Here is a 13919-nt window from a genome sequence, read left to right on the forward strand (position 1 = left end):
GATCGATCGTGCAAGAAGCGGAACCTCTAACCGCTACGCTACACCCACCCCACTGGGCCATATACAAGAAAAATCCCCTTTTCGGAAACTTCAGCTGATAAGTTAAGCGTGGAGCAGCATGAAACAAAGGCTGCTGTGAACTTATATCCAAGCTCCCAACCCCTTGCAAACAACGAACGAAAGGAGATTTGGTGAAATGAAGAACACTAGTATTGGCTGGAACTGCATGGATAAGCGGGAAAAATCCTTTGAGAAAAACTATGTTCTCTGTGGATGGAAAACCGCCACCTCGAGGAGAACGACGAAAAAGATTACCTATGGTTTACTTAATGTAATCTCTTCAACACTTATTTTTCTCACCATCTAAGGAGAAGATGAAAATGTTATCCTGTGTCAATCCTGGAAATGTTGAAAGTTTGGAGATGTTGGTAGGTCTTATCCTCTCTGACTGCGATTCGCCGAGAACTTTCTAGAAAATCTGGACACTTTGTAAATTGAGGAGAAATTTGAGGAGTTTAGGGATTTTGCAATATTCCATTATGTTGATGAAGAATCACATGCATCCGCATCCAAAACCCAAAACTTCTGTCCCAAATGTGCGCACTGTTTTAAAATTCATTAAAAACAGTAAAAAAAAATTGTCGTGGCTAGCAATCATTGATTTGTCGAAAATTTTCTAGAAAATCTGGACACTTTGTAAATTGAGTGGAAATTTGAGGAGTTCAGGCATTTTGTGAGATGTAATACTTGTCAACAGTTGAAAATCATCAGGAGTTTCAATGGCGATTTCTTCTTGAGCCTAATTTGTTCCCAATCCTAGGTTTTTTTTTAATTCTATTTCTCTTTTGAGATCGAAGTAGACACAAAATGCCAAAAAAGCTGCATATAACATTTTGGAAAGATTTCTTCATGGACGAACTTGGAGAACTGCAGGACCATGACTAATTGATGATGACCTTTGTGTCCGTTTACACTTTGTAATGGATATATCCGACTTCTTCGGCTATCCGTATCTTGGTCATCATACAAAAATGTCCCGACTTAAGCTGAAAAACATTTGTAGTATTCAAAAACAGATATTAACAACTAGAATTTTCTGAAAAAAAAATAAAAATACCCAGCTCTACAGCACTCCAACTTTACCATTCCACCAGATCCACACTAGAAAATCCGGGCGTTTTGTAGCCAGAAAAATTTGAGAAGGGTTCAGTCAATTTGAGGTGAAATACTAGTCAACAACTGAAAATTATCCGGAATTTCTGTGGTGATTTGTTCTTGAGCATAGCTCATGATCTATTATTATTATTATTATTATTATTATTATTATTATTATTATTATTATTATTGTTATTATTATTAATATTATTATTATTATCATTATTATTATTATTATTATTATTATTATTATTATTATTATTATTATTATTATTACTATTATTATTATTATTATCATCATTATTATTATTATTGTTATTGTTATTATTATTATTATCATTGTTATTATTATTATTATTATTATTATTATTATCATTGTTATTATTATTATTATTATTATTATTATTATTATTATTATTATTATTATTATTATGTCATACATACACTATTATCATTATTATGTATTATATTTCAGAATTTTATTTTTTTTATTTTATTTTTTTACTCCCAATCCTTATTTTTTTTCATCTTGTTTCTCAGTCATTCTTAGCACATAAATCCATTGGTACCAGATCGAAAGAATACATTTCGCTCCATTCAAACTGATTAAATTGATCTTGAAATGTGTAAATCCTGTTGAGCCGCTCAAGCTTGGATCAAGGATCGAAATCTTTTCACACGTGAGAAAATTCTTAGTTATCTCCCCGTTGGTTAATGTCAACTACTATCTTTGAGAGATGAAACACATGGCAGGAATGCAGCCGACCCGATGGTCATAGTTTATCACAAATCCTTCCAGAAAAAAAAGATCAGTGCAGCTTAGAGTGAAAGAAGAATCGGCAGATCCTAGGCGTCCCTGCCCTGCCCATAACCGCTTCTATTTCTTCGTGGATTCTGACCAGGTTCTCCTGCTACTGTAACACCTTGAACATATATTGTCGCATATTCATGTAGGTCAAAATATCGCTTCGTCCACTATGGATCTATTCATTTTTCATTGTTTTTATCCTTTCCCACATGCTCTTTTATTTTTATTTTATGCTCAATGTTTCCGAACTTTCCTCTAGTATAAAATCCATACCACTAAAATAGCTGCAATTTCTGGATCAGCTTTGTTACTGCGCACTACTCATTTGGAAGAATTTCTCCCGAATCGACTATAACCTAAATATTCGATGATTTATTGTGAACACAGTGACGAGTTCGTGCTTTTTTTTTAAATACGCGGTCCTTACGCGAATATCCTTAATTTTGTAATCTCTTTGAATAAGCGTCTGTTTAGGTACAAAATGATATTTATCAACACTCATCCGCTTGATGACCGTCTTAACAAAGAATTATCTCATCATTGCGCCGATAATGAAACGAAGAGGATTCAAATCAGCGTAGGTTTCAAAAATACACCTTTTTAAACATTTGTTACTCACGGTACCACAGGAAAATATGCGGAAATCGAAAGTTTGACCAAAGGAAATAAAGGCCAACACTGTTTGAAAAGTATGTATTGCAGAGATAACAGGCCTACAATCCTGTTTTAGAGGATTTCCCTTTCGATTTACTAAAGACCTCCAGACGTACAACCATTAAGAAGAACTAGCAAAACGAGTAGAACAAATTTGCATAGAATAATTGAAGAAAAATCGACTATGATAAGGACAAAGTTGACAAAAACAGAGAATTTTTTTCCTTTTTAATTCAATAAAATTTTTCAATGACAGTTGTTGAGATCGGAGTGGAACTACTGGAATTCGTAATTGTTAAAAGCATCACCCCACGAATCTGAGGTAGTACGGATTTCAGGTGGAGTATTCGTGTACGCCATAGTAGATTATGGAGATAGGGTGGTTCCGTCCATCTCTTCCTAATTGCCGTAAAAAACGGCCCGGAAGATGCGGCGCCGCATAAGACTGGCGCGCTCCAATCGAACTCCTTGTAGAAAATAGCGCGCCGGGACTCCCAAGCCGTATCTTTTGGGCCGTTTTTTACGGGAAGTAGGAAGAAATGGACGGAATCACCCTTCTCTCCATAGTCTACGATCCCGTATATGAATACTCCACCTGAAATCCGTACCACCTCAGATTCGTGGGGTGATGCCTTTAAGGTTTTGGAAGGCGTGTATGTCTATACAATGACTTATTGAGGCTAGCCGTTGATCAAGTCGGTGTTTTTATCCTCCTAGGCGGGTCTGGTAACAATTTATCGAGGTGGAAGGCTTAGTTTGCACTAGGACGGTATCGAACCATTGACAGTGTGGCTACAGTGGACCTCTCAAACCGATCGCGCCACACCCGGCCTAAAATAAAGAAATAAACAATGTTCAATTTTACAGAAGTAAATGAGTACCTATTTTAGAAGGTTGTGCTGTGTCTACTTGTATTCTACTTTCTCATCAGCATCATTCCTATACTACTATATTATCCATTTTCACTCGTCTCTCTTTTTGTGCCCAGTGTCGTTTTTCTCTACGCTATTTGTACTCTACGATGTGGCAGTCAATCAGGACGTTGGCTTTGTTGTTTTGTAGCGGTAAGCAGGTCACATCTCCAGGTTTTTTTAATCGTTTTTTTTTCTAAAATTTAATTCTTTCAGATTGCGGGTATTCTCATTAAAGTAGCAGCAACTATCGTATACTTAATGGTTTTTCCCAGTGAAAATTTGTTACAAGATTATTCTACCGTACCTCTCTCTACAAAATCGCAATGTACTTCATTCATTACAGTTTTTTTTTCGATTAGCTCAAGAAGTTGATGGTTGAAGAAAGTTCTTTTTTAGCACGAGCGGATCTTACTATGAAAAGACACCGTGTCATCTTCTTTATGGTTTTAATTGCCATTGAAATATTGGTACTACTGATAGGAGTGGGTCTGAAGTGGCATTTATCCGGATTCGAGAGGATCGACAATAATAAACGAGGAAACGTTAGTTATTTATAAGTTGTAGCTTTCTGTGCGATATTTCCGGTTATATTTTTGGGCCTCTCATTTCAGGTCTTCGTTAAAACCTTAAGAATCGTTTATTTCAAAAAAAAATTGCAGTCTAGCTCTTTTTGTTCATCAAAAAATTCAAAAAAAAAATGCAGTGGATTTTTAGCGCTAGCGAAGGATTTTTGCAAAATCATTAGACATACCACACTACACACGTTTAAAGGCATCACCCCACGAATCTGAGGTGGTGCAGATTTCAGGTGGAGTATTCGCATACGGGATGGGAGACTACGGAGAGGTGGGTGATTCCGTTCATTTCTTCCTAATTGCCGTAAAAAACGGCCCGGAAGATAGGGCTTCATTCGTTTTGGCGCACCATTTTGTACAAGAGGTTCGATTGGAGCGCGCCAGTCTTGTGCGGCGCCGCATCTTCCGGGCCGTTTTTTACGGCAATTAGCAAGAAATGGACGGAATCACCTCCCTCTCCGTAGTCTCCCATCCCGTATACGAATACTCCACCTGAAATCTGCACCACCTCAGATTCGTGGGGTGATGCCTTTAAATTGTGGTCACTTTGACGTGTTTGCAGTGTAGCGCAGTAAGTGGTTCCGCAGTGACTGCACGATCGTTCGATGGTTCGACACCGCCCTAGTCCCAATTAAGCTCTTCATACTTTCGAAGTCGATAAATTGGTACCAGACTTGTCTGTAAGGATAAAAAATACTGAGTTGATTCGTCGGCTGTCCCTGCAAATCATTGTGTAGGCTGAACACGGGTCCGTAAACTTCAAACGATTCTGAACTGAAGTGGACGCGACGGCGCAAGTCCCGAGCAGCTTGCTACGCCAAAGATTTTATCCTTTAATTGTGATACTTTGATTTTTGTGGGATAAAGCAGTTTCCTATATTTTGAAGCTTCATTTCCTGTATGGAAATGGGCGGAATCGGAACAATCACCAAATTTGCGATCACACAGAAACACACTAAAATATAGGGTGGATTTCCTGGCAACAACTCGAAATGAGGTGATCGTTATACAAAAAATAAATTAATTTCGAAAAACTAATTTCTTAGAAACTATGTAGATGACAATGATCGCCTGTTCATTTCTTTTTTGAAAGTAATAAAATTAATACCTCTTGACTTGCATTTTCTCTGATGAAATTTTCCTGGAGCTTGAAACTCTGGAGTTTACAAAAAAACGTTAAGGTTTCTCTTTTGGTTTGAAATTTGGAGTTTTCCTTCGACAAGGCATCTCATCCTGAAATTTTCAGAGAACTACGACCACTTCAGACTATCCTCTGGTTTCTGAAGAGCTTAAAGGACGAACACGTACAGCCTAATATAAACGTCACAGCTATTCCGGTGTGAAATCACCACGATTGTTCTTGTGTTGTGTCCTGGATTTCGCGATCCACCTATGTATCGGCTATTCTACAATGTTTGGAAAGTGAGCATTGTGGTCTCTTGGGAATATATGTACGTATAAATGTTTAATTCCGGTCAACTGGTTTTAAGGGCCTTTACTACTCAATCAATATTGAAACCCTTCGAGTTTCACCGGGGAGTTCATGATGACCTCATGAGGAAATCCACTTCATAGACACACGCGTTAAACGCATCACCCCACGAAATTTGGGGTGGCACGGATTTCAGGCGGGCAATGCCTATACGGGGTCGTAAAATGTGGGGAAGAAGGTGATTGCGTTCATCTCTCCCTCTATCAGTAAGCCCATTCGGACGAATCGCAGGCGGGGGCGGGGCGCAACGGTTGCGCATTGCAACAGAAGCCGTCGTAAGAAACAGCGTTCCGGGGTCGTCCATTCACACTGATGCAGGCGGAGATGAACGAAATCACCCTCTTCCCCATATTCTACGACCCCGTATAGGCATTACCCGCCTGAAACCCGTACCACCCCATATTCATGGTATGATGCCTTTAATTCAGTGCACTACCTTGCTGACCCTGGTGATAGAGTGACCAAATATCCATGGTGATCCCACCCTTTCACTTCATCGTTATGTCAAAAATCATCCACAAGTTGTAAAGGCTTTATTGTTGAATTATTTTCCTTATACAGCACAACAAGGTAAAGAAATGAATATGGTAAGAAAAATATGAGCTCTGGTTCGAAGTAGCTACTGAGTAAAATTGAGATTCAATCTGCATTTTACAATTAAATAATGTATGGATTGTTTTGAAAACCGCTCCTGGTGTTTGCTTTCGATCGCCGTCCAGAACCGCATCGTCAAATCTAAACGGATAACAATAGCATAATCCATAAACAATAGACAGAGGACATCTGTAGCGTTACCGTATGCATTAATTGTTTGCATAAGGTATTTAAAAAACGTGATTTCGTGAACAAAAGAAAAGTTACTATGAACATTTGCCGTATCATCGCTTCAGTAGTATTTAAAGCCTTCAGAAATTCTTTGAGAGAGCATCTAAAGAGGAAACAAAAAAGAACAGCGTGAAAGATGCCATTCCTTCCTACGATTTCATTTGAAACGCACCACTCATGCACACGCGCCGCAACCAAATGCGAGCGGTCGAGGATCAATGATGTTTTCTCACCAGTCTGTTCAAGTAAATGCAATGAATAGGCCGCTGAGAAGACCAGAGCGTGTACAAGGAACGTGTTCTAACGTACCTCGTAGGAATAAACGTCCTTCCCACGCTGTCTTTTTACGACAATTAGGGAAAGATGAGCAGAACCAGGCTGGGTTCCGCAATCTACTATCCGAAATCTAGATTTTCGCCCTGGTTTCCGCACATCATCAGTTCCGTAATACACCGCCTTTAATAGAGTGTTAAAGAAGAGGTTGTCACCTCACTATGTAATGTTCTGACCAAAAGAAAAGTGGTATGATTGCACCTAAATGTTTGATCAATCTGATAACAACTGAGTAATGTCCACGATAACACTTTGCAACACGCTTGAAAAAAAACCGAGGGACATACATTGAGTTCAGTTGTCCAGAAATCCTGATTACTGAAAAAAATGATATGGATCCCCATAATTTGCAAATATTTATTTACTCATAGCGCAACGTATCTGCAGCAATTTATCCATAGAAATAAGAGCGGCTGAACTTCGTCTGGATTTTTTTATTTCACATGGGACCTTTGAAACAAACTTAATTGCTCACATTTATTTGAACCACCTTGTCCGTCATGTTATGGTGAGGTCAAAATTATCTGAGGTTTGGTGCAGTTGCGTATTTCACTCAAACTGCAGGTGAACGCCCCACCCTGTTCGTAACCGCTGGCTCCACTGCGTCGCTCTTAGCGCAGCCGCATGGGCAACTTAATTAGGCCGTTTTGACCCGACAATATTCACCAGGACACCAGGACACGTAGCGGCGCGACCAAGTTGAAAAATTCGTGCTGTGCGTTCTGGATGCGCTACCGTACAGGCGCTCTCCGGACGCGGATTCAATATTACTTCAAACATCCCAACAGGACCATAAACACACGTTGTTAGTGCAGTTATTTAAATATGCCATATATTTTAAACTTCCGACTCGACTAAATCCTGTAATCCATAACTATGCCTAGTATTGAAGGGTTTTTTTAGGGAAATTAAAAGACGATTGTAAATAAATTTAATGTAAATGCTAACAAAAATAAATACAAACCAGTTCATGTTGATTGGTGGTGTACTTCTGACCCGCGTTACTAACTCTATGCTCCGTTTTCGTCCCCTTCCAACGGGTAATCCGAGGATATCCTTGTGCTATTGAGAACTTTCGTCGAGGTGCAGCACGGGAGCGGCGCTTTCGCATCATTTCCTGGAACGATTTAGCTAAAATCCAATAACTGACGTCCCCTGATTTTAGCAAAGCATGTTTTCACGGTCAGCACCGATTGTTTTCAAGCCCTGAATTCGAATAGGAGCAGAGCTGAGGGAAAAGAGGATGTGGATTCAGCAGAAAACAAAACGTTGTCGCATCACATCGGGCTACTGTATAAAACGTTCTCGCTGACTGTACACACTATATTCTTCTTGGGACCTTAGTTCATTTGTATCAGCTAACGCGCAAGCATCTACATCGGTATTGGGAACGTTTCTAACTTGCCTGCATTATTTTTCGAAAAACCCCTTTTTCAGTCCACGAAATCAAAAATGACGTTTTGTTTTTAAAATAACAAAAAATAAATTTAAAAAATCATAATACTCTTCTCAGCCAACAAAGCGCAACTTTAAAATAGTCAAGTAAAATTTTGAAAGTTTTTAAAAAATAAAGTTAAAATAAGTCAATCAATTAATATTGTACGCTGTACTGTGCACGCTGGACGGACCAACAAATACGTGGTCAGAAAAAACATAGTACACCTCTCGAGCCACCAATGGTTACTATTTGATGAAGTGCTAGGGATTATCATCAAAAAATAAAATTAAAATTAATTAAACTATCATTACTATTATTATTAATTATTATTATTAATTATTATTAAATTATTATTAAAATACCTTATATTTAAGTACGGGAGAAAGTTGTTCAACAATTCTACGATTCCGCTCAATTTGTTCGAGAATTAGATCCATCTCCAACACAGTATTACCCATACTTCCAGCCATCTGAAGAGAATTTTAAGGGAAAAAAAACACGGTGCCGGAATGCGTGAAATAACACAGGGATAACAGCCAAAGATATCCCGTGAGCTCTTACTGAAACTTCTGTGTCTCCATGAATTCCTAAATCTGTCTTCCCCATACTCTCCACACATGCTCTCCTACAACATTTTCGATTGATTGATTCTGTGTCCAGCTCACATCCATACATTTGTGAAGCTGTGGTAACAGATGCCATGGTGAGTTGAGTGGAATCAGTCTAGAATTCTGATGAAAATCACGAAAGAACGTTTCCGCATTCGCGGCTTCTTCCAGAAATGCGCTCCCGCAAAAATGAAGATTGATCTGGAAAACTAAGCTTAAAAAATCCAGACTGCCAAATCTATTATAAGTCACACAATGGTGAAAGTGATAGAATGATCCTAAACAAACTCGTTCTCATTTTTCTTCGTGACAACCTTGTTTCTTATCAAAAGAGGTAACAAGAACATTCCTATAATTGGCAATGCTAAAGAACGACCATTAAAAAAAAATTATTGTGCACGTCAACTCCTCGCGATAGAGAATACCGCGTTTGCAAGAGGATTCTTCGAAAAAATCTCTACTCCAGAAGAAGAAAATGTTTGACTTGTCTCCTAACTTGGGCTGGTAGCATCAGTAGATCTATTCCTCTTTTGTGAAGAAATTTTTAGAAAACGAGAAATTTAAGTGTGAACTTTAGATACAAATAATATTCATTTAACTTTGTATTTCTAAACTTTTCAAAATAATTTTACTAAGGACATCAAAAACTATCACATTATTACTGAGATTGAAATCAGACAACGATTCCAAGGTTTGTGGACTTCTCTCCCCCTTTTTGTTCACTAATAAAAAGGCTACCTGCCATCGCCTGGATATCCTGTGATCAATATGATTTCAATGAAATACCCCATAATGGGTTAGAAACAGCAACGTAGAATATGTATAGGCTGAAGCTCAGTGCACTCGCATAAGAAGCCAGGCGCGGAGCGGTGCGGTGGAGCGTAAAGGTTAGAGTGCCCGCAGAGTTGAGAGTCAACCTTAGAGTCGAGAGGGAACCCTTACTAGCACCATTCGTCGCTGTAGTTCACAATAGTCCCATCTCGATTCCAATCGCCAGCTCTACCGCGCCGCTTCGAGCGCAACCACTTACGCAGCTGCTCCGAGTTCCACATCGTTTTGACTCGACTATACGTTGCTTAACTTAACTCGTACTCCGTTGTCTCGAAAATTTGCTCTACCTTGTCTTTTAACTCATTCTTTTCTTTCAGCATTATTGCAATAAGAAATTCAGTGGTGATTAATATGGAGTTTTGTTCTAACACTCTAATGCTCTATTCAAACAAACCTGTCCACTAGCGTAGGAATTACGCAAACGGCACATTTTATTATTATTGTCTATAATGATGCTGGTTTTTTGAGGACACATCCTCTCTTTAAAAAAGTAATTTGAAGAGAAAGCCACGAACTCTATCCTGGGAACTGTAAAGCACTTTTTAGGCTACTTCTGGACGAAGCTAAAAGAGGGATAGTCTGCAAGAACTATTAGGTTCTACCACAGCTTCCTTCAAAATTCGCAAGAGATCAACAACAAGTCCAGCATCACGGAAAATATTTTGCAATCCGTAACTTGAAGTGGATAAATTAATGTCAGGTTACAATCTGCTGCCGAAGATTGCGAAAGCGTTAACGCCTTATCAAGATCACATAAACATCAGTTGCCGTAAATGCACGCTACTGTCATTTCTTCTATTACGAGACGTCAGAATCATTTATTGCATGATTTAGTGCAAAGCACGACCATTTTGACAAGTAAAGCAAGGGGTTCTATCCCCGTTCAGAGCAGTTACGTTGTATTTGGCCGAAAAAGGGTTATGTTCGCGGGAAAACTGGCAATAAAAGTCATCTATAGTAAACTCAAAACGAAATGAAGCGGTGCGGTGGAGCGCAGCGGTTAGGATCGAGTGAGAACCTCTGCCACCACCGTTCATCGCTGCGATTAGCGATGGTCCCAACTTGATTCCAACCGCTATCTCCACCGCGCCGCTTCGAGCGCAACCGCTTATGCAACTTTGCTGCGCTTCATGTCGTTTTGATCCGACTATACATATGTGTTATCTATACTAGAGCACAATTTCTAAGTTTGCTGTACGTGAAGCTGCGAGCAGCTGAAAAGAGAGACGTGCGCTCTTTGTCTTCGGATGCGGTTTAACAGTAGCACAAAACAGTAGCAAAAACAATAGAAATCGTTGGATTCACAGTCCAACATGCAAAGATCGGATGCATATTGAATGTATCAGCAGCTTGTTTCTTCATGACTGGATGCATAGGACATAGAATTATACGAGCATAACATGTATAGTATGTAATTCATTATTATATTATGTTCATATTTTTATTATTATATTTATATTATATATTTTATTATTTTATTTTATTATTTTATACTATATTAGTTATATTATTATTATGTTCATATTCATTATGTTTAGTGTTGTGGCACAGACATAGAAATATACATGTAATTAAATGTAATACAGTGTCACAAATGAAAAACGTTTTAAACGGGAAATATACGTAAAATGACGAAGAAATATAATATGTAAACATTTCTAATGGGTGTATAATGAATAATCCTTGTACAGCACACGTCTGGCGTCTCTTCCAGAGCATCCGATGGTTCGCATGATCATGTACATGCGAAAACAAAGGATGACAGAAGGTACAGCAAACGATCGCAAGAGAAACGGAAAAGGAAAGAAAAAAGAATTGATAATATTTCGAGTAATCGCATACCTTGACTTATCCTGACTTGATCCGCAGTTGCTATCATCATCTAACGTGGTTACCCACATCTTTGCTCTTCGCTGAGGTTTTGCTTGTCCTTGAACACACCACCGCCCAATCTCGATCGATCTTCTTGATCTATAGCAAGAGCTCGCACAGAATACATCCTTGCTACACTCTTCCATATCCTGCAAAACCTGGCGTCTAGTGTGAATTGCTTATTAACACCGAGTGATTCGGGTACCTAATCGTCAATCTCCGGCAGTTCAGCGTTCAACGAAACGAAGGGTTGTTGCCAACGATTGCCTCTAGGCATTTGACCCATTTGGGTTGGGTTCTGGCGGTGTGCTAGACCACAGTATCTTTTTGCATTATCTGAATAACTTCTGGCATATAAGTTTGCGAGTTATGTAGCTCGTACGTGCCCGGAGCGCAAACTCGAATCCCTGATTCCATTTAGAGCAAGCAGGGCCACCGCGACCAACATACGACCAAACTCTCATACGCAGTCCCGTCGCAAACATTAGAAGACATAATGTATTAGTTTGGCTAAGTATTTTGGTGCTAAGATAGTTGGGTCACTCAGTTTATTCTGTTACTGAAGTTTATAAAAATAGCGAGGTCAAAACGGATGACCGGCTACTGTGTCAATATATCCATACTTGATAGTGTGTGAATCAAATAAGAACAGTAATGAACCTAATTACATTGAAAAAAGTCCATCTGTAAAAACAAGCAATACAAGTAAAGCAAACATGATGCGCAGGTTGAGAAAAGAAATAAAAGTGCAGATTAAAGGCACCACACCATGAATCTGAGATGGTACGGATTTCAGGTGGAGTATTCGTATACGGGGTCATAGATTATGGGAAGGAGGTGATTCGGTCCATTTCTTCCTAATTGCCGTAAAGAACGGCTCAGAAGATACAGCTTCGGGCGTTCTGGCGCACTATTTTCTACAAGGAGTTCGACTGGAGCGCGCCAGCCTTGTGCGGCGCCGCATCTTCCGGACCGTTCTTACGGGAATTAGGAAGAAATGAACGGAATCACCCTCCTCTCCATAATCTACTATCCCTTATAAGGATACTCCACCTGAAACCTGCACCACCTCAGATTCGTGGGTTGATGCCTTTAAATAGGAAAACAACGGGAAAACAATTGGAACTACGAGAAGGAAGCTGGAGAGGAACAAGAAAAGATGTCAGAGCTTGTGTAGTTACATAAGGATCAAGAAATCTATGTTCCACTTCCATCCCCTACTTACTGTAAAATTCGAAGTTCGTACTCGCTGTTATTTCTTGTACTTGTTGTGATCGTTGTATTCTTATCTGTTTTATGGTAAGAGTTCGTGAAACATCTTATAGAGTTCACTTCCAAGCTTTCTAGCCTATCTTTACTTTATTTTTTTTTATTACTCTGCCTCATGTTTATTCTTTATTTTCCAAGCTTTCGAGCCTATATTTCTGAAACACCAGAGGAACTAGCTACCCTTTGCACTACTTTGAATTTCGCGGCACGTTAGGAAAGGTCCAAGGGGCGGAGCCGCCCGCAATCGGGAGTAATTTTCGATACGAGTCAGCAATCCACAATCAGCGACCCATTCATCAAATATTCTTTGGCTTCGAGCTCCGGTCACGTAGTAATCAAAGTCAAAAACGAAGGGTCAGCAAGTTACCAACGTCAGTCGATCAACGACCACCAACGCAATGAACTACAAGATTCGTGCTCTTATGGACGTTTTTTGCTCGACCAACAATCTTTCTGCGCCATGAACGTTTTTTTTTTCGCGCTGAAGTACAAGTCAAAGAGAGCACGGCTGAATGGCCCCACCCACCCACACACTACCTTAGCACCTTTATTTCTTTTAAACATTGTTGCCCTTTACAACTTCATAGTTTCTTTATTACGTAGTGACGGTTATTCGTCCATGTATTCACCATAAGGGTATATGGGGAATGGTAAAGAGGGTCCCGGCGGACCCACTCAGTGTCTATCATAGTGTTAGACTCTTTCTGTGAGGTATAAAATTCTTTGGGAGAAGAAGATGAGCTGAGACTTGAAGAACAACTCTACAAGGGGTTTGAAGTAAGTGGAACAATTTAACACTTTTTGCATCAGGGAATGCGCGAAGGTCCCGGACAAGTGGTAGCGTGGTGGGTGTTCAGTTCTGCTGTTGAGTTGTTTTTTGAGTCTCAGCAGTCTTAAAATGTTATTTTTTTTAGGGAGGGGGGCGAGTGTGGAAGGGCCCATTCAGCGGCGCCCTTATTTCTCGAAGTAAATAATTAAATCAATCGGGGCGCTAAGCCCTAGGCATTAGTCTTAGAGAATCTATGACATGTAAAGTTACTAAGAGAAAAAAGTAAGTTAAGGCGTCGAGAAATAAGAGTGCCAGTGAGTCCCCCACCCAACTACACTTTCCCCAGGTTTCTCCTCCAAAGGAATTACAGCCCTCT

The 13919-nt window shown here is 39.5% G+C and overlaps 3 protein-coding genes across 5 annotated transcripts; 1 reads left to right on the forward strand and 2 right to left on the reverse strand.

The window, feature by feature from the left end:
- Window positions 1-374: 374 nt before the first annotated feature.
- RB195_012739 (uncharacterized protein) lies at window positions 375-5421 on the forward strand (the record flags this gene model as incomplete). 2 transcript variants are annotated; one of them, XM_064202251.1, is made up of 6 exons in its annotated part: window positions 981-1033; window positions 1281-1616; window positions 2438-2540; window positions 3745-3856; window positions 3928-4073; window positions 5353-5421. In XM_064202251.1, 6 exons carry the CDS (start codon window positions 981-983, stop codon window positions 5419-5421), a joined length of 819 nt encoding a protein of 272 aa, XP_064058132.1. The 2 variants fall into 2 exon arrangements, with proteins under 2 accessions (XP_064058131.1, XP_064058132.1); XM_064202250.1 differs by lacking the exons at window positions 981-1033; window positions 1281-1616; window positions 2438-2540 and adding exons at window positions 375-428; window positions 3508-3681.
- A 906-nt stretch (window positions 5422-6327) lies between these two features.
- Window positions 6328-11969, reverse strand: RB195_012740 (uncharacterized protein; the record flags this gene model as incomplete). Of its 2 annotated transcripts, XM_064202252.1 has the most annotated exons (8): window positions 6328-6333; window positions 7721-7873; window positions 8557-8664; window positions 8756-8917; window positions 9541-9559; window positions 11529-11654; window positions 11711-11722; window positions 11905-11969. In XM_064202252.1, the coding sequence occupies 8 exons, from the start codon at window positions 11967-11969 to the stop codon at window positions 6328-6330; spliced, it is 651 nt and encodes a 216-aa protein (XP_064058133.1). The 2 variants fall into 2 exon arrangements, with proteins under 2 accessions (XP_064058133.1, XP_013307585.2); XM_013452131.2 differs by lacking the exons at window positions 9541-9559; window positions 11529-11654; window positions 11711-11722; window positions 11905-11969 and having other exon boundaries at window positions 8756-8896.
- RB195_012741 (uncharacterized protein) lies at window positions 11292-11651 on the reverse strand (the record flags this gene model as incomplete). Its single annotated transcript, XM_064202253.1, has 1 exon — window positions 11292-11651. One exon carries the CDS (start codon window positions 11649-11651, stop codon window positions 11292-11294), a length of 360 nt encoding a protein of 119 aa, XP_064058134.1.
- Window positions 11970-13919: the final 1950 nt, after the last annotated feature.

Source organism: Necator americanus, chromosome V (assembly GCF_031761385.1).
Source record: "Necator americanus strain Aroian chromosome V, whole genome shotgun sequence".
Taxonomy (NCBI): domain Eukaryota; kingdom Metazoa; phylum Nematoda; class Chromadorea; order Rhabditida; family Ancylostomatidae; genus Necator; species Necator americanus.